Genomic DNA, 20,889 nt, shown 5'->3' on the forward strand with positions numbered 1-20,889 from the left:
TTATTAAAACAAACACATGTGCACACATGTACAGATACTCAAAGCATTTCAATAAAAATGAGACGTTATCCTAATCATAAAACACTCTCAAGATACTAGATTTACTGTGAGCTCAACCTTTATCACCTAAAATTAATGTTCAAAACAGTATAGCCTACTGTAAAGCATGTCTCTAATAAAAAGCGACAATTGTAGTAATTCAGTCTGATCAATTTAAGTTAATATCGAGACAAGGAATTGATTATTTTCAGTCAAGGTGCTTTTCAAGCTGCTTTTTCAAAAAACTGTTTATTAGGACTGTGACTGCAATTGCTGTTTGAAATGTGCTGCTAAGCAACGATTCTGAATACACAGCGATTGCATTCAGATTTTTAATGAGAAAAATGTAACTGAATTGGCATGATTACGAATTAACAAAAAAGAAAAGAAAAAAAAAACTGCCCTGTGCTAAGGAATTACAAACCAGGAAGAAACAGTCATCTGTAATATGTACCTTGATCTTCTTGGCAACCCTGCCTCGTGACGTCACTTTCCAGGTATAAAAATTTCAGCTGCGGGGACTGCCAGTCATGTGAAGTCGAGAGGCCATGGATGTGGAAATGGTGAGTGTGCACTCCTGGATTACAGCTTTGCTATCTAATTCATTCAGTTGTTTTTTTGTATAAAATACAATAACCGTTGTTATCAGCAGCTTACCCGCCCCTTTGTTGTTAGGTCCGAATGCTTGCCTCTCTTGTGTCCGTCAGACAGTCGCCAGTGACTTTCATAGTCACAGTATGACAGACTGAGCGAGCTGGAAACTTTTTTGAGTTTCCGGTTCGCAGTTGTTTCTAAATCTAAATGTAGCTTGTCTCTCCTGTTCTATACTTTTAAATACACCTTTCGTAGCGCGTATGTTTACCAGTATGCTCGGTATCAATTTGTGTGGACCGTGGTGAGTAGATGGACAGAGCAGTAAATTCGTGGAAGATTGTAACGTGTGCAATTATAGCTGGGTGTTGGCATTTCAAGGAAATGCCGTTTAAGTCAGCGTGCAGGGAATATTTTAGTTGGGAGTTGTCTGTTTGTCGCAAGCACAGGACCTCTTTGCCACTCCTTTCTGTCCCACCTCCAGATAAAAAGAGAGACTCTTAGACGGCAAAGAGTCTACAGTGACAGTTGACAGCCAAAGCAAAATGAGAAAAAAACGTATCGTTACGTTCGCTTTTGAAAATCAAGAAGCTCTTCAGGTAGATTGGCAGTGGTAATTTGACTGCATTCAGCTAAAATATCACAACTCACAACAACGCTGAAGACTGCTATCGGTATAATGTGGCTCTTGCTGAAAAATGGTCACCATGACGTACATTTTATTCGATTGCCGGTTTGGACTGCACCGATTACACGCTGGTACATGCAGATCACCACACATAGACCTTTGTACTCCAGGAAACAAACATTACAACGTAACTGTTACATTTCCCAGAGACTAGGGGACGGAAATGTTAATGTGGTAAATAAAACTGGGATAATCCCTGGGTCAATTGTGTAGGCTGACGCACATTGACACACATTGTTCCTTCCTATTTTCCAATATTAGCGCCTCTTTTCTGAAAGTAGCCTTGAAAACCTCCAAACAATTACCACTTGACCAGGTGTCTTTTTTATATAACACAAAATTTATATTTACACACGCAAATGTTATATAGTCTTGACATTTGTAAAGCAGAATAATGTTTTTTTATCAGGAGCAAAACTTGTTTTGATGGGAAAATAACACCCCAATAGAAGTGCCCAGTGCTGCATGATCAAGACCCGGAACCTGAATTTACTTCCCTTATGGTTTTACTTCAGTTATTAGCCACCAAACTACACAAACATGCTTTAAAATATGGTGAGATGCTTAGATGATGTATAGCATCTTTACAAATGAACACCACCTGGGGCATCATTTTACCTTCTTGGGTTTGTAGAGCTTTGTCAACTAGAGCATGATGTGTCTTTTTCTAATTCTAAGATCATTCAAGATTTTTTTTTTATTCACATGACCCCTTCAAAATTAAGAATTTCCATCCATTCATTGTTTTGTTTTGGATCACTTAATTCAGTCCATTATTGGTTCACAAGAACTGGTGCTACCCTGTTCACAATGATAACCCCCACCAGTCATTCATTTTAGAAGCTTTCTCTAGTTTGTCATTTACTGTTGCTCTGTTAATCTGTTAATCTATTATAGACATGAAAACATTGTCAGTAGTATATATATATATTCTTTGACAATTATGACATGTTAATTTGGTGCTTGAACAAATATATATGCAGGAAATAGTTTGCAGATGAGGGGATCATAATTCAACAAAGTGGTTTGTATACTGTTTAAATAAGATGACAAAGTCCGGCCACATGAATAACAATAAGATGAAACCAAAAATTGAGGAGAGATAGTGCTTTCAATTTTGTATTTTATATTTCAGCTGACATCCATAAGCATCTGGTGTGGATTTTGGAAATTTGGAGCTACCAGATTTTGACACACAGTGGTTGATCACACTGACTTAACTCCTTTAATTCAATCCCCTTTTCTTCAAATCTTAAGTAAAACTGAAATGTCTTTTTATAATATCACAGAGATCAGAAAGCTGAATAGTCTGTCTATGTGAAACTATCTTGTAGATTTTGTTTATCTTGGGTATCATCTGTTATAATGCTTAAAGTTTGTCACAGCACTCTAGGAGCTTTATCAATTATACAGTCCACTTATCTCATAGAAGAATCTGACCTGATTGTGCATATAAAATAACCTGAAAATGATATTCCTTGTGAAGCAAATGTAATCTGCAAATCAGAACTTTTAGCATTGGTTTTAAGATACAGTAGCTCCATGTTGGTTATAACCAGATTTCATTTTTTCCCAAAGCTATACCCATTTTTAATTTTTACTTGTAGGAATGCTGCTAAATTCTGAATTATTATAATTAATGGCAATTATTTTTCTTTGTAGAAATCTTGTGCGTGCGTATATGATAACAGTAGTTGTCAGTTGTTTGTATCTTGGCTTATTTTCTTCTATCTGTGTTAACAATATCATATTTTGGACTTTCCATCGGCAAGCAAATGTCCCTCTGGATAATAAAGTCCATCTAACCTTATTACTGCAGTGATACTCCGCTATATAGCAATTCAGCTATTGCGTCACTGCTATATGGTAGATTCTTTTTTTAGGGTAGACAGAGTGTCACGTTACAGTACCCAGATGATTTCTTACAAGGCCGGTTATTGGCAGAAAGAAGAGACTCAACCAATCAGAGCGGGATTTTCATTCTCTTGGACTCTGATTGGCTGCTGCTAACATGGTGTAATCTCTCAAGAACAGCGAGCATGGGTCCCCAATGCATCTCAGTTCTCTGCATACCTTTGCTTTTCGTCCGATTGTTGTGAGCAAACTTTTTCTGAACTTTTCACTTTGTTTTAAGCCCTATGATGGCTCCCAAGTGTCCTGCATCTTCTAAGCCTTCTGCTAGTAGTGAGCCTAAGCGCTAAAGGAAGACCTGGGGTCTCCGCGCTCTGGGGTGACCTCTGGATCTCTGGGCTTGGAACTCCCTCCATCTTCCGCACGTTTTTGGGGGCAGGTCTGTGGCCCTTCACACTCACTATTGGACGCTCCTATAGAGAAACCTTACACATACAAGCGTGCGTACGCACACAGGTGCTTTCATAAGTATGACTTGGACTTCTTCAGCACATGACCTAAGGCTGTAGTTGGCCCTAAATGCCTTAATAATTATTACTGTGTGATTGTCAGCAAACATTTTTACTTTTATATATCTTCATGTAGCTGATGCAGCAATGTTTTTGTCTTGTGGTTGTTTTTTTTTCTTTTTTGTGGCCCCCTCTTTCTGCAGGTCTAGAAGCGGATTCTGGTTCATTTATTGTTTATTCTATACGAAAACCCCCCCTTCCCCCTTTACCTCCATCTCTTCCTTTTCTCTCTTCTTTTTCTTTCACTTTTGTCTCCGTGTCCGGTTCGAATCTTAAAAACATCTGAAAATATTTGTAATAAAGTTTTGGTATCAGGCGTGATGTTAGCAGAAGCTGTAATGCTCCACCTGAGAGAAAAACTGTAAGGCTAGTCGCCAGCATTCAGACATCAATTCTGATTGCTTCACAGCCGAACAGGACACGGTAAAAAAAAAAAAGGAAGACCTTGACCATTCAGGAGAAGGTAAAACTCCTGGATATGCTTCGGGAAGGAAAGTGTTAGTGGATGTCGCTCGCTATTACGGCCTGAATAAATCAATGGTACGCTACATTATTATTATTATTATTATTATTAGCCCGACATCCACATATCATATGTGTTTACAAAGTGTGTTTTAATAAGTTTACATGTGTTTAAAGCGCATAGGAGGGGTATTTTAAAGCTTAAACTATAAAAAAATGTTTCTTTATATGGTCTTTCTATACTGCAGATTTTCACCTATTGCTGATGGACCTGGAATGTAACTTCCGCGATAGGCAGGGAATCACTATACTTACAAATTGGGCTCGATATCAAAGTTGTTCCACTATTTACAGTGAGTTTGCTGAAAAAGGTATGTCATATTTGCCTAATTTTCCAAGAGGACAATCTGTGCTGGTCAAATGTTTGTTACATCCATAAGTCCAAATCCCAAGTCTGTGCAGAGTCACTTTACGGTTACGCTGTAGTAGAGCCAGTCCTGAGAGCATCAAGTATGTTGCAAAAACCAGCCTAGATGAAATGTTGAGATGTCCGTCCTTCACAGACACTGCGTCAGAGTCTGTTTTTATAATGCCATTCATTTTAACATACACATTTTTAGGAATAAGATAAACTGGAGTACCAAGAAAAAAACCCAAGAGAATGTGGAAAGGATGTGTACACTTCATTCCGACAGATACCAGGAGCTGTGAGGCATATGTGCTAACCACTGCACCACTATGTCACCTGCCAGCTGCTTTGTGAAATTCAAGTCTTGTAATTTGGCATGTGTTCCAAAGACAAATTACATGTTGAGCAAATGTATCGAGTGTGTCTGTATGCATTGTATTGTTTTAGACTGTCCTGGCAGTCATAAATCTTTATTTGTTTTGACTGTGTCTTTCATTTGTTACTTGCTGGTACAAAGATACCCAACAAAGTATTGTTCTGCTACAGACCCCATACAATTAATTTTTACATGGCTGTCACTGAATGATTTGTAAATGAGGGGTGCATTCCAAAAACACGTTGAGGCAGATCTGTTATAACGCAGGTTGTTCTTGGTTATTGATAATTATCTTATATAGCAAGGAATCATATACCCCATGGTTTTGAGTTGTATGAGCAAATTCAGAAAATAAATGGATATGGATTTGAAAAAGTGTCTTATGAATTATGAAAAAAACAGTAAATGTCAATGTTTCATTAGGGTTTCTTAGAGTTAGAAATAAGGCTGTCAGTTTTGCTCAGGGCTTAACCACATATTTTTAACTTTCTTTTCATTCATAGTTAATTTGTGGGCAATCAGTTTCCATCATAGATGTGATTCTTATTTGATTTGCAGTGCCATTTTTTTGTCAGTGGATGGTAATTCTTTTTACATTTCAATAGGTGGTGCATGGGCAGGATAAGAGACTTCTTCAGTGTTACATAGTGAGTCTGTAGTATAATTTAAACCCACAATTTAATTGTTTTCAGTCGGAACGATGTAGGCAGTTTGTCACATTGACATTCATCAAGGAAGGGGATTGCATATCGCTGTTGGTCACAACTAGGGGAACTCTCCTAATATAAATAAATGTGTTATCTATAATATGGACTTTCTTTTGTTACTAATTTCACTGCTCCTTTTGTCTTGCTAACACTGCAAGAATTTATCTTGCAGTATATGTTACCTCCATGCTCAAATGCTACAAGTCATAATTTGTTAGATACTGCTATTCTAGAATTAGGTTACTGTACACTAGCAGTTTTATTCAAATATCAGACCTTTCTGTATGAAAACACTTGCTGCATGCAGTTAACACATCTCATTGCCTTGTTCATGGCTTGCACAGACAGATGTCTGATTACATTTCATAGAAAATGCGTGGAAGCTAGGATTTGAACCTAGAACAGAGGAGCGACAAGGCATTAATAGTACCAACTGGTGCCATTTAATGTGGTGTTCATTTTCTAAAATTAAACTGAGAGTTTGGAATTCTCTAACACATTCAACATATAACCTGGCACAAACAAAAATGCATGATGTAAAAATGACAGCTTAAATGTTGTATAATACCATTCATGACAAACATCATTCCAAAGTAGGATTGCAATGATTAGTTGACGTAATCGACGATGTCGACTACAGAAAATCGTCGACGCAGATTTTTTATTGTCGATGTATCATAAACAGAACCTTCAATAGAGGCTGCAATGCACTACGTGAACATCGGGGGGCAGTATAGTTTGTTATTGTTTGTCAAGACTGCACATAGTCCTACCAACGAAGAAAGAATGTTCGAGGAGAAGAAGAATGTAGAGGAAAATAAACGTGGTTGCAATGGTGAGTCAGATAGAAGAGGGGGAAGGAGATGGAAAAAAATTGAGACAGGAACTTTCTAAAGTGTGGGAGCACTTCACCATAAAGGAAAAAAAAGTAGAATGCAGATTATGCAAAGCGGAGCTTTCTTTTCCACGGCAGCACCACCACAATGCATGAGCATCTGAAACACAAGCATCCTGGAGCTGTGATGCCGCCGTCTCTTGAGAGTTTATGCTGACGCTTTTAGTTAGTTAGTTAGGTTCAGATCAGGGGCCTCATGTATAACGCCGTGCATAGAACTCACACTATAACATGGCGTAAGCACAAAAGCGGGAATGTGCGTACACACAGAAAAATCCAGATGCAGGAATCAGTGCGTACGCAAACTTCCAAGTTCTTCTGCTGCATAAATCCCAATCAGCGTGAAAAGTAACGCACGTGCACGCGTCTGCTGTCCCGCCCCAACTCCTCCCAGAATTACGCCTCTTTGAAATGTAAATCATTATTAAAAGCCTGTTTGCTCAAGGTTCTGTGAAAAGACAATGGCAAAACTGCAAGGAAAAATAGATCAATTTCAGCGCAATATCAAGTGGATGCAAGGAAAAATGTAATATTTGTTAGTTTAAACAGTGGTATAAACAAGAAAAGGAAGCTGACTGAGTGACATAGCATGTCAGAGAAACTCGAAAGCTCAAGTTAACAAAGTCGCACAATGCCCAAAATAAAAAAAGAGTCACATATCAAAGTCGCCGTGAAAAGTTGTGTCGTAGCCCACCGTCTGAGTGTCATATGAAAGCTTATTAGAGTACAGAGGAAAAAAAAGGCACACAGTGGGGAAAAAGCAGGAAATGTCAACTTTGATCTCAACATTTACACTTTAATCACGTAGTTTATTTGGTCATTAAAGTAGAACATCATAAACTTCATCTTAAAATCTTTTAATTCACTAGTTTCTCAAATCCCATTGTAACTAAAGTAGTATGTTAAATGCTTTGTTTTGTATTTAATGTTCTATGTGCTCTATGTGTGTGAATCACTTTGTGCTTCTTAAACCGGCTTTCTCTACATCCGAATCCAGAATCCATTACATTCATGATATTACAGCTTTCTGAATAACTAAAATACTGAGATGTATACGTGATATTATTTTCATGATGACAGGAGTTAAAGCATGTTATTAAACAATGGAACACGGTGGCGCAGTGATTGTGCGCAATCTTAGATAAAATAATTTGTTGCAGCAGTACTGTCTCTTTCAAACGTACTAACCTCTAATTCCTGTCCTTCCTTTTCTTTCTCCAAATACCCAATCGCCACACAATTAGCTCTGTAATAGACATTAAGCCATCTGTAAGCTTATAATGGCGATTCTTCAAAACTTTTAAGGAACATTGAAATATCTTCGTAGTACATGTTTAATTATTCTGCCCTTCACGCCAGTCCCAGTGAAGCATACAGTGCGAGGCATGCAGGAACAATCAGTGAGCAGAGCGCCAGATCCTTGCTAGCGTAGCGACACTGTGTCCTTTAATCATTAACAATATAGATTATTTAAATAAAGTTAAAGTTTTATTTGTATAATAAACATATTTTGCTGCATTTCATCTTAAAAATGATATCGTCATCATATGTAAATACGCGCTTTATAAAGTGGCTCAAGTTGTGCAATATTATAACTGTATCGCAAGTTTACATGGAGGTGATTGTACTTATAAGTACAAACAGGTCTACAAAGAGCAGTTGACAGACTGATTACCTTTAGAGCTCTTGGGATGAAACTCTTTCTGAACCGCGAGGTCCATACAGTAAAGGTTTTAAAGCATTTGCCATGTGAGAAGCAGTTCAATAGACAGCAAGGCTGAGGCAGCGTGTGCTTAATGCTGTATACCGATAATTCTCTTTCCGATCAGCTGCTCCGAGAGGTACAGTGAGAGTAATATGGAAAAAGATGATCTGCTATGGCAACCCCTAACGGGAGCAGCTGAAAGAAGAAGAAGAAGGTGCAGTGAGAGTAACAACGCTAAAGCAGCTGTGGTATTTAGAATAGTTTGACCATTCTGTGGACCATTATATTGTTACAGGTTAATTACAATCACATGCATTAAACTAATAAACAATATGCGCTTAATTTCAGTGTATTTATAAAGCCGCATTAATAATGTGGATCTGAAACAGAAAGATAAACCACACGGGAACAGTAGCATTGCTTTGACGCTGGGTGCCGCCAGTCTGCAAAACTGAGCGGAGAACTTACGTACGACAGGGTATGAGGTATTGTTGAAAAGTGCGTGGCTTTACGCCAAGTTTAGGTTTTATACATCGTGATTTGAGTGTGGAAACATTCTTACGCAACATTTCTGTGCGTACACACCGTTTATACATGAGGCCCCAGGAGAAGAGGGAGAGCGTGAATGAGACTGAGAAAATAAAAGTGAAAAAGGCTAACTTTTACAAGTAACAAATTTACATCCGATCTGTTCATTTTCAAATAATATTGCATTAGTGCGATGATGTTTTCTGATTGGTACTATTGAAGTCATGCAATGATTCCTTCAAAATCACATATATTTGTCTTTCTTTTTTTTCCCCGGTGCTATGCGCTGACACCAAAAGGCATGAGCTTATTCAGTGCTAGCAGGAGCACGCAGGTGGCCGGTTGCTTTTGCTATAAGGCTGGGTTTATACTTCACGCGATGCATGTTGCAGTGAAAGCTCCTGCTACGCAAGCGTTTTACTGTTTATACTTGCGCGCATACTTTATGTAAATTTGGAGGAATCCAGCAGGTGGCAGTGCGAGATATTATCACAGTGAGAACAGGTTCGGCTCCTCTATGTTGTGAATTGCCTGGAACACCCATTAAATTCTAATGACATCTTTCCGCAATATCTCTGAAAAGGATGTTTAATGATTAAATTCATCAATCCAGGAAAGTGTCCATTCCAGCAAGCATTGGGCATGAGGCAGAAACAATCCCTGGACGGGGCCTCAGCTCATCCCAAGGTGAATACAAGCACTCACATACACTAGTGTCATTTTAGCGGCACCAGATCCGCAAATCTGCATATCTTTGGAAGGAAACCAGAGCACAGTGTGGAATCCAAGCTGGGAATACCAGTGACATGACTCCCTGTGAGACAGCAGTGCTACCACTCCACCACTGTGTCACCCCCATGTGTGTAATTATTAACAGTATTCATTATTTAAATGAAATTAACAATTTATCTATAAAATGTAACATACATACTTTAATGCATTTCATTATGAAAGTGATATCAAGTATAAATCTAAAGATTCTAAATGTGCAGAGAGGTGGAATATCATACATTTAATGTGTTCTGTGTGGTGATCTATTGCTGCTTGCCGTAGTGATTAAAAACTGGGATGACATTTACGATGGTCTGCTTTAATGATAAAGTAAACTACGAGGTTAAAGTGGACATTTCGAGATTAAAGTCGAAATGTCCACTTTAATCACAAAATACACATTTTCACCATGTCCTTAATTTTTTTTCTCAGTGGCTCAAATATAGAGCTGTATATTATGTTGCTGTTGTGAAGTTGCAAAAAAAAAAAAAGATGGTATGTGAGACTTTTAAAATGTATCGTGTCATTACGATTGGGAATGTGCAACGCTTGAATATGAAATCATCACGAATGCATCTGTATGTCCGGCTTTTGCTTCACCACATCGAACCATTCATCAAACATTGAAGTGCGCACATCGATTCCATAGGAATCGCATAGAGGCTTTCTGTCACATGTGGATAGTAAACAGAGACTCTGACGTCATCTTCCGACTTTTAACACACTGCGCCCCCCGACTTTTTGCTGGTACTGCAACCTGCTCATGCGTCACGTTTATTTCTGAGGACCTGCTCAGAGGACGCGTCAAATAAACGCTGGGAATGTGTGGTAGCCATGATGCGGGTGCGTACTCTTTCTGAGCGTGAAGTATAAACGAGCCCTAACACACTCAGTGATCAAAGCACATGTACTGTGCAAGGCATGTACAGGGTCCACTGAGAAAAGAAGAGCGTTCATGGCTCACCTTGCAGAGGAACATTCTTTCCTCTGCATGTCCTGGAGTCCTGTGCAGACTGGGCAAGGTCGGGGGGAAAAAAAACACGGTTACTGATTACAACCGCAAGAAGGTACGCAAATGAATATGAATAATATGAATAATGTTACATCCGTGCCACAATGTTTTCCAAAATGTACTATAAGGTCATAAAATGAATAATTCCAACTATCATATATACCTATGTCTCTGTTTTTTAGTCAGTGCGGCTTTGACATCACGGCCATAAGGCGCATACTAATTTAGCGTAAGCAGGAACACTCAATAAAACTGAATAAAAAAAATCAAGTGACAATGAGATACGAATAAGGCAGATTCGCCAGCATTTGTGTGTTAGCTTTTATCCATCCAGATCAAAGAATTTCCAGTTCGATTGTCTCAAAACACCACTCACATCTACAGTTATTCCCAGTTTCAGATAAAAAGTAAGTGTCAAATTCCTGGGGGTAGGTAGTATGTATCGTGATCGTGACTGAGAGAATAAAAGTGAAAAAATTATTTTACAAGTACTATACATTTACAGTGGCTGTTACAGATGCAAATCAAATGTATGTGTTTATTGTATAATAACAATAAGATCAACTCATTATTCAAAACGGCAGATATTCGAGGCAGTCAGGATCAAACCGGGGGTTCTTGATTATAAGTCAGCAATTCCTACCGCTGCGCCACGGAAGCTATTGTATCATCCTTGAACGTTTTGTGAAAGTGTTTTATTTGATCTTTGCACTTCAGGCTTTACACATTATGTAGTTTATGTCCACATTTTGTCAATTATTACTAAAATATGAAAAAAAATTCTGTTTTAACGATGTATTTTTTGGTTAAATTAAATGCATTTTTTTTGTTTAAAGACTACGTGGACTTTAGTTTGTATTGTTTAATGTATTTCATTTTTATTGTGATGGTCACGTTAATATAAAAACATCTGATTATTTTCAAATTCATATGTTTCACTGGTTGTTGTTTTAATTTGATTATTATTCATTTTAATCGTGTTAATGCAGAGACATCAAGGTGACATTCACAGGTGGACAGACGTGAGCAGATGAGGCAAGACACACACTAGAGCCCAGAACAGGATGTGAAACCACAGGTCGCAGGCATCAAAATAGTCAGGCATGAAATAATCGTGACTAATCAACTATTCAAAAAAAAATTGAATGATTAGTCTACCAAAATAATCATTAGTTTCAGCCCTATTCCAAAGTACTCTATGAACAGTATAATAAAATGTGATGTTTATCTTAATATAGATTTGATCTAATTCCAGTGTAGGACCTACTGTGTGTGCTAATATCTAAAACATGCAACAGTTCCAAAATAAAACCAAAGACAGTCACTAAAAGCCATTTCACTCTAATGCTGTCAGAACTGAATACTAGAGAAAGAACAGGGATACCAATGTGACAGTCTTGAACTGTGATGCATTAAAAAATAGTAATCCAGCCATTGACTGTAGAACCAAAATATTACACAAACAAAATTCTGTAATAGACTGCAGCAATTCAACTTTTAAGTTAAAAAATAGAAATGCAACAAATGATTTATATTTCATTGTTTATTTTTCATATCTGTCATGGAGATCATTTAAGCACACGCTCATTACACATCAAAATAAGTTGTAAGCACAGATGGAGGCTCCTGAAGGGGATGTGGCAGTAAACAATCTCATTAAATACAAAAATTACACTGATCAGTAGTCTTGGTGGTGGTCCAAACCTTGGCAGCTGTAACCACATTGATATTTATTGTAGAGAAAATTGATAGTACGTGTCTTCTAGAAGTAATGTTTAAAGAAGATAGTGACGCTGTTATTTTAGGCAAACACATAGCACAGACATTGCTTTATTTGCCAGTCATAAATGAATATGCTTGCACAATTTAACAATTAGCAAACCTTCTGAGTGTGGTTTTAACCTGTTGAATACACTCACCTCTTAGAAGATTCAGAATCTCAAAAAATTGATATGAAAGGAACGTTTTGTAGAGAGAGATATGCAGTATATGCATATACTATTAAAGTATTATATCAAATATGTATAAGCGATCGGAAGAGGTTGTTGTGTTTACTCAATTTAAAGTGTTTAATTTTGTGACTAGCACTTGTACATTTTTTGATTAGTAGGCTACACATAGGTGTGCAACATTTAATCTTCAATTACATTATTTTTTCTCAAGACAGACAGAGGTCCTGACCAATCAGGTGTTCTTTGGATGTAAACCTCATGTCAGGAAAAACTTAACTTTAGTAGTGTACACTTGCAACAAAGTGGAGTATATAAGCCTGAGACTAGGAATAACCAACCCAGCATCTCCAATTAAGACAGAAAACATCAAAATTCTCTTTTTATAAATTGACAGTAATGCTGTGACATTTTAGATTGGTTTTGAACTTGAGTATGTGTTAAGTGGTGTGCGTGTGTGTGTGTGTGTGTGTGTGTGTCTTTGTATGTGAAGTGTTGCCTACCTTGCAGTAATAAAACAGCCTCTAATATTTAAGTGGTCACCTACTGTATGTCCTATACCTGCTGAGTTATCTTTATCTTACATGTAAATATTGTTAATATGAATGAAAGATACAGTACAGTAGTTAATTTAAATAAAGATGTAGAGGAATTATATCTATGAAAAAAATTTGCAATTATTAGAATAAATCGTTAAAATTCAGTCAACAAAATAACATTGACTCCCAAATCGGTTTTGGGAAAATTTGGTCACTATAATTATATGGAATTATTTTTACTGTTTTTATTTTTACTGTATCAAACTCTTTTCCAAATTCCATTGTAAAGTTTATTTTTATTTACAGTAAACTAGAGTTATGCAAACTTTAAAACAATACAGTACTAGCAGCTTGTGATTTTTTTTCAGTATTTGAAGTAAACTTCAGCTTTCCTCTGAACTCTCAACTCCCATTCCTTCGACTCTTGCTTTTACAGGTGTGGCAAAACAATCATTTAGTAGATTTCATGAAATGAAACTACACACATCGATGCAATCGGAATTTCACCCACCTCCTTTCATGCTTCAATGTGATTAGGAATTGAGAATTCATTGTGGCCCAAATTGCACACTTTTTCCAGTTAGTCTTATTTGAATTGGCAATTTGTTTTCTATGAATGCAAAACTTTTATCCAGAAGCAAGCACTTAATGTCATATCAATATTTTCTGTTTTGATCATACTGCTTCATCTAAATATTCACATTCTTCTAATCAATTAATTTCAAACTGAATGTGCTGTTGGCAGGATTTCCGCTTATGATGAGTTTCAGAAATTTGGGTCAGGAACACCCAGTGGTCCTGTTACCCTTTCTCTTCACCCTGCACACAACTAACTTAGGCACAGTTCCAATTTATGGAAATTAGAGAAGTTCTTAGATGATCTTGTAAGCTGCATCAATGGAGGAAATAAGGAGTATAGAAAAGTTTTGGACTTTGTGATGAGTCGTGAGAGCCACCTTCTACTTAATATTACCAAGGCAAAGGGGATGGTATTCAACTTCCAGAATTCCAAAAGCCACAGATATCAGTCACCAGAATAGGGATAAGCTGGAGGTGACAATAGTTTGGTTTTCACCTTAACAGAAAGACTGGGTTGTCAACACAGACATAGTATTCAAGAAGGTCTACAAAAGGCTTTTCTTTCAGAGCAGTTCTTTTTGATCTGCTTGTGGCATAACTATCTCATCTGCTAACAAAGGCCACCTACATCACAGGACTGAGCCTAGACTCCCTTGAGAAGATTACTTGTATTGCAAAATTTGCATGTCAATTCACTCAGTCATATGTTCACAATGTGTAAAGCTCACACATATTTTATTAAATTTTTAAATCGGAACAATGGTGTACACAGAGGAAACAGGTTCATACAAGAACATGCTTTTGAACTGAAAATAGAATTGTCCAGTACATGAAGAGGAGAGACAGATCTTCAATTGAAAAGCTCAATCCCATATGAATGTGTTTCTTCTGCATGCATTCCACAGTATTTAATATTCTAGCAAAAATGCATGCATTTTACACATTGTGAGCATAAGACTGGATGTCCTGCTATCTGGGTTATGAGAAACCAGTGACATGACATGGTCCAGCATGGGTCAGCATAGATGCATAGTCTATCAGAAAGGTTATCTTCAATCTCCTTCAAAATGTATGGCATTAAATTTTTTTTCTTAGTCATCACTACAAACCACGTGGGGATAAATTACATATTAAAAAATATTTTTTTGGATAGAGTATTCCACTAAGAACTATTCTGCTTTTTGTTTAATTTAGAAAACTAGGGGGCTTCACCCCCTGCTCGCTTCACTATTTCATTAGTTTCAGTTTTATTTCAGAACTTCGTTAAAAACAATATTTGGAATCTTTCAAGTCCCAATATGTTGAATCTTTTAAATTAGGTCAGTGAGAAATGTGTTTAATGACTTTGTACCATAATTCAGGATAGGTTTCTCTGTTTGGAATTTCAGCACAGACAAAACAATCTACATCTTCAGCAGTTAATAATTTGTTTTGCAAAGTAACCAATAAATGGATGTGAGGTAAACCCAGTTTTTGAAATTCTCTGACTTAAACTTCAAAGCCTTACAATATTTAGATACTTATGACATATCAACTATGCCCATGTATTTGATCTCTATTCGCCTTTTCGTTATTTCTCTGAGTAATAATTTCTTTGTTTGCACTATTGCGATCTTTACTTCTTTTTTTTTTGACACTTTCATTTTTTCTCTGCTTTCATATTCTGTATTTTGCTCTGCATGTGTATCGCTCCTAGGTTTTTTTTTGAGTCTTTTAAATCCCACTGTTTTCATTATCTCTAACCTGCTATGCATGTGTTTGGCCCCCTTGTTTTTTAACTTCTTTATGACGTTTTACTTTTTTTTGGACTCTGTCTTTTATTTCTGACCTCACTTTGTCCTGCTTTTTTTTTCAATGACACCTGGTCCGTGGTGATTATTTTACTTATGATTATTTAACTTTCTCTGTATTTGTATCGCACCAACTTTTTTTTTTTGACCCTTTCGAATTCCACTGTTTTCATAATCTCTAACCTGCTCTGCATGTGTATAGCGTCAACGTTTTTGAACGTCTTTATGAAGTTCTACTTTGGCTTTTAATTCTGAGCAGGATTGGATGTGCTTTTTTTCAATTCCACTTGTATAATTACTTGATACTTACTTGATAATTGCTTTCCTTATTTTCTGAATTTGCATCTAGATTATTCTTTTTCTCTGCAGTGGGCTGACACCCTGCCCAGGGTTTGTTTCCTGCCTTGTGCCCTGTGTTGGCTGGGATTGGCTCCAGTAGACCCCCGTGACCCTGTAGTTAGGATATAGTGGGTTGAATAATGGATGGATGAATTATTCTTTTTCTTTTTTGCATTTTTTTCTCTCCAATGATTTTGAGTCTCTTTTCTTTGTGCTGCTCTTTCTTCTTCGCTTAGTCGTCGACGTTTCATCTATAATGTATTGTGCTTATATGCTTTATATAAGCTGAGAGCCCTGGATCTGAGTGTGCTCAAATCCTTTAGATGACTGAATGTTTTGCTGCCTCTTGGCTTATTTGATATTGATTGTAAGTTGGGCATGTGTTGCAAGAATCTCATGTTCTATGTCCCCACAAGATGGTCCTGGGTCAATCTCTTGGCACAAAGTCTCATGTTTAAGGTCCCCACGAGACTCCTCGTGGCCATTCTCTTTTCTCTCGTGGGTCTTTTAAATGTCTTCTGTGATCTTCACGTGAACATCATGTCTCGCCTCCCTATTCTTTCTCTCCCAATATTTTTTTTATAATAAAGAGATACTATGCCCTCTCTAAAAATAAAATTACTTCTGTTAAATATGAGCTTGAAACAAAAAACCTGTAGGTGTGTTTCAGCAGTTCATATATATGTAAATCTATGCAAATTAACTGTTTGTACAGTTTCAAGAATCAGTTGCTTTTCAGAAAGAACACGGGAATGAATGTGTTTCAGAAATCATGCTGAAATATGTACTAAATGTAACTGGATAAAATACATTTGGAATAAAATATGAAAGTCTAATTTCTACTTTGTGTATATCCAGTGGGATGATTTTATTATAATTACTGCTATTGTACTAATTTTTAAAAATGATATAATGTAAGAAATGTAGTTTTTGTATTGAACTATTTTTATTTTTAATGAAACAAGAAACCTCAGTTATATATTCATCTATTATACATGAAATTCTGTTTTTACTATTTAATCTATGACAGTTTAATCACAAATATAATTATATGATTTTAGAAGAAAAAATATTACAAGTACAAAATGGTCTAATTACTATGATTATTTTCAAAACTGAAATTCTGATAATTTTATTTTCTTGTAGAGGGTTGTGAGAAAGATGTATCCACTTGAGAAGAAGAAACAATGAATCTAAACAGTATTCATCATAAACCAAATCCCTCTGTGGATTTTTCCAGCTGGACTGGAAAACCTCCAGCTAGGACCATGGATTCCACGGAGATTTGCCTTTCCTCCTGGAATTCAACTCTTAGAGAAACCTATTTTAGTGAAGATGCATCTCTCAGTATGAAGAGCCTTCCCACTTTTGAGTCATCTCACAATCAAGCTAATACAATGTGTAAGGACTACACCAGCAGTAACCAAAATGAGAAACAAGGAGATGTAGAAGACATTGATGGTACTGAGGTGCAAATGCAGGTTGATTTTTTCCGCAAACTTGGCTATTCCCCTAATGAAGTCCGGGCAGTGCTTTATAAACTTGGGTTGAATGCAGACACTAACACCGTGTTAGGGGAACTGGTGAGATATGGGACAACAACTTCCGAAAAAGAAGGCAGCCCCTCAAAATTATCAGGCCCTGTACTGGTTGGTAGAGGAGGTGGTTCAACCAGGAATTCTTCCAGCCATCCATGCACACCACCACCTCAAGAAGAAGAACAGGAAGTTACAGAGAATCTCAGACCTATCGTTATTGATGGGAGTAATGTTGCCATGAGGTGAATATAACTGTTTTAAGACTGTTTTTAATCCATATTCATAATATACTTGACAGTTTGTTCCATTAAGAATGCACTTTCATATAGGTTTTTTAGTATAGTTTCAAAGCTGTTCTGTATTAAGTGGGAGAGATATTTTAGTCCTCCTGTTAAACCTGCTTGTTTTCAAAAATGTCTTGTTATGCTTATGTTTGAATTGGCAACAACTCGGTACAGTGAACCCTCGTTTATCACGGTTAATCCGTTCCAGACTCTACCGTGATAAATGAATTTTCGCGAAGTAGGATTCTTTATTTATAAATCGAATATTTTCGCAGTTAGAGTATAGAAAACCTGTTTATGACCTTCTAAATACGTTTTTTTAACATTATTAGAGCCCTCTAGACATGAAGTAACACCCTTTAGTCACCATTACACTCGTATTACCCAATATATTAGAGAAAATAAGACATATTAGACATTACAAATATCATATTACTAGGCGCACTCGCCTTTTAAGGCGACCGACTTTTATCCTCAATTTTTGTGCGCTCCATGTGTACATCAGCCATGTAAGTGTAGGGAATGAGAACATCAAAGTGCCCATTCATAACATCTCCCGAAAACCTAAGTGTTTTTTTTTTATCCCCTCAATTGCCTGTCCAAAGTCGTACAATGTCAGCCCGAATCTGTACCGCTAAAGATGGAGTTTCATGCACTAAATAAGCTATAGATGAGAATAAGCAAGCACCATCTCCCCTGATATTTACTACACAGTGAGGCATTTGTACTCCATCAACATTAATTATTTCCAGAGACATAATTTTGTCTATTTTTCCAGCGCATCACGCACAAAAGCAAGAGAACGATGAGATCACCAGAATTCTGCTCACATCGTGTCGCTTCGTACCTCAAGCCGCAAGTACTAAGTCTGTAATAAGCGGAATACCGCTACGCTTTGCAATCACGGGACGGAAGGACAATCCCGAACGCTTTTATATAGTAGATTATTGTACTGTACATTTAATTGCACACAACCACTAACCTATGAAGGCACGACCTCAGTAGCAGAGTCTTCAGAGGTGGTGCAGTATTTTCAGCAGGTGCGTTGTTCTTCAGTGTCTTCAGTGAAGAAGTACTAGGAGTAGGCAGGGGGTGTCTGGGTGCGCGGCTGAAGAACATCTTGATAGGCAGTTGCTGGCGCTGTCTTTTCATATGCGTGAGGAGGCTTTTGTAGGGTATTGCCATCTTTAATCATATCCAAGAGTTTCACCTTCTCCTGGATACTAAGCATCTTCCTCCAGCGCTTAGTTTTATTGTCAGAAGGCTTAGAAAAAGCAGCACGTTTAGGAGCCATCGTAGGGCTTAGATAAAAGTTCTCAGAAGGCACATGCGTAGTGACGTAAGCGTGTATGAGAAAAAAATCGCAATAGAGTGAAGCCGCGAAAGTCGAAGCGTGATATAGCGAGGGATCACTGTAATTCTTTATAATAAGAAAAGAATGTGAATTCCTTCTGCATGGAAACTGCATTCAGGTGATATCACAAGACTAGTGTCCTACTGTGTCTTGTGTATGATTAGATTTCCTCCAGTGGCTCATGTATATGTTCCTTCCATAGTATGGAGACATGCTGATTAGGGCTGATGACAGTTGGTCGACTGTGAGACTACATGCATGAAAGTTCCCCACAATGAACTTGCTACAAAGCTAGACTAGTTCCAGCCTTTAGTATAAATGCAGGCTGTTGGTGATAATGACAAGAACATATGTGGTTAGAAAATAGTCAGGTACAAAGAAATATTTTACTGGCTCTAGAAGAACTCAAAAGTCAAAAATCATGAGCCATTTCTTTTCAAAGATGCATCTATCTACATGCATCCGATGCAGAATACGTCAACGGAACTGTGTAGTTCTTTCTAAAAAAGCTACCATGTTATGCATGCTTTATTGTAGGAAAACATTATCATTGCTATGGCCTAACATATTTTTAAGACATTAACCAAATTAGTTTTTTTTACATGTGGCAAATATGCTTTTCTCTTTACTGTTTAAGTGAATGATTAACAAAGTCAGTGTATTAATTTTAAATTAAGTGTTACTTTGGTTTTTTTTTTTAAAACTTATATTATCGAACGCTGCACTCTTTATAATTTTCATCTAAAAGTATTAAGCAAGGGTAGCATACTACTACCTTGCAGTTCCAGAGTCTTAGTCCAGACATGAAGTTTGTATGTCCCTCTTTCCTGTTTATTCTTAGGTTTCCGTCTTCTTACTTTTATTTTAAACATGTTCAGGATAAGTAAAGAAAGTTGGTTACGAAAAGGTTGGGTGAAAGATGTAAACAGCTGGGTATTTTTCCACATTCTATGCTGGACATTAAACATATCCACTGTAAAATGAATTGTATTCAGTTATTTCCTCTAAGAGAGAAATAATAATCACTGTGTCAGTATGCTTACTGTTTGAATGTTGGTCAGTATTTAAATAAGCAGAAAAATCCAATGGACGCATCTTCAGAATATTTAGTTCTGTTAGTGTGATAGTTTTGTTAATGACTGTAAGCATTATTCCATGATAATTGGTCAGAATTACGTAGTTGATATTTGCTAGTCAGTCATCTGAACTACGGTGTTAGTTCTTGAATGCAAATATCTATGCAAATTAACAGCATACTTCCTTCTGTGAATTTTTCTTTCTTTACAGTAATCTGCGTTACAAACTAGCCTCACAACATTTCCTTCCTCGTATCACCAGAAACAATGAAAAATAGTACATTGTCTTAAACCTACTGGGCACTTCAGCTAAATCTCTCAAGTGGACGGAAACATTTGTTTTTGGTTTAGTTCAGATAGTGATTGGAAGAGCTGCTTTCACTATGTAATTGGATGATTAACTTTATACTTTTTTCTTTTTTTAATTGTACAAGCCAAAAATGTATAGTTCTGAGGTGTCATTATTTTAATCCATACATCCATTCATCCATTTTCTTCCCACACTGATCTAATTGACGATAATATGGTGTAAATACTCTGTTATGAAGCATAAAATTCAATGAAATTGATTTTTCTAGCTTTTTTTTTTGGCAACCAATGAAAGATCAGGATCACTTAGTATGAGGCAATGCCATGGAACCTATGGTTAAATACTTGACATTTAGATACCATGGTTATGAGTACGTTCTATCGACAACATCAGGTGGTCTTCCTTGGAATGCTAACAATGTAGGCAAGAACCCTCAACTTTGGGATAGAATGATCCATAAAAAGAGATTGTATGTGCCATTTTTTGGAACAATCCAACTGAAATAAAAAAAAATCAATATAAAGTAAT

At 36.9% G+C, this 20,889-nt stretch overlaps 1 protein-coding gene across 2 annotated transcripts in view; it reads left to right on the forward strand.

The window, feature by feature from the left end:
* The first annotated feature begins 562 nt into the window (after positions 1–562).
* The window catches only part of LOC120517480 (ribonuclease ZC3H12A), a 38,215-nt gene continuing 17,888 nt past the window's right edge, over positions 563–20,889 (forward strand). The window contains exons 1-2 of one of the 2 annotated variants that reach the window (XM_039739824.1): positions 563–602; positions 16,946–17,579. In XM_039739824.1, coding sequence (XP_039595758.1) covers positions 16,987–17,579 — 593 coding nt within the window. In that variant the 5' untranslated portion in view covers positions 563–602; positions 16,946–16,986. Of the gene's footprint in view, positions 603–4,448; positions 4,572–16,945; positions 17,580–20,889 lie in introns of those variants that run through there. The other variant, XM_039739825.1, reaches the window with a different exon arrangement.

This window comes from Polypterus senegalus, chromosome 17 (genome assembly GCF_016835505.1).
Source record: "Polypterus senegalus isolate Bchr_013 chromosome 17, ASM1683550v1, whole genome shotgun sequence".
Taxonomy (NCBI): Eukaryota; Metazoa; Chordata; class Cladistia; order Polypteriformes; family Polypteridae; genus Polypterus; species Polypterus senegalus.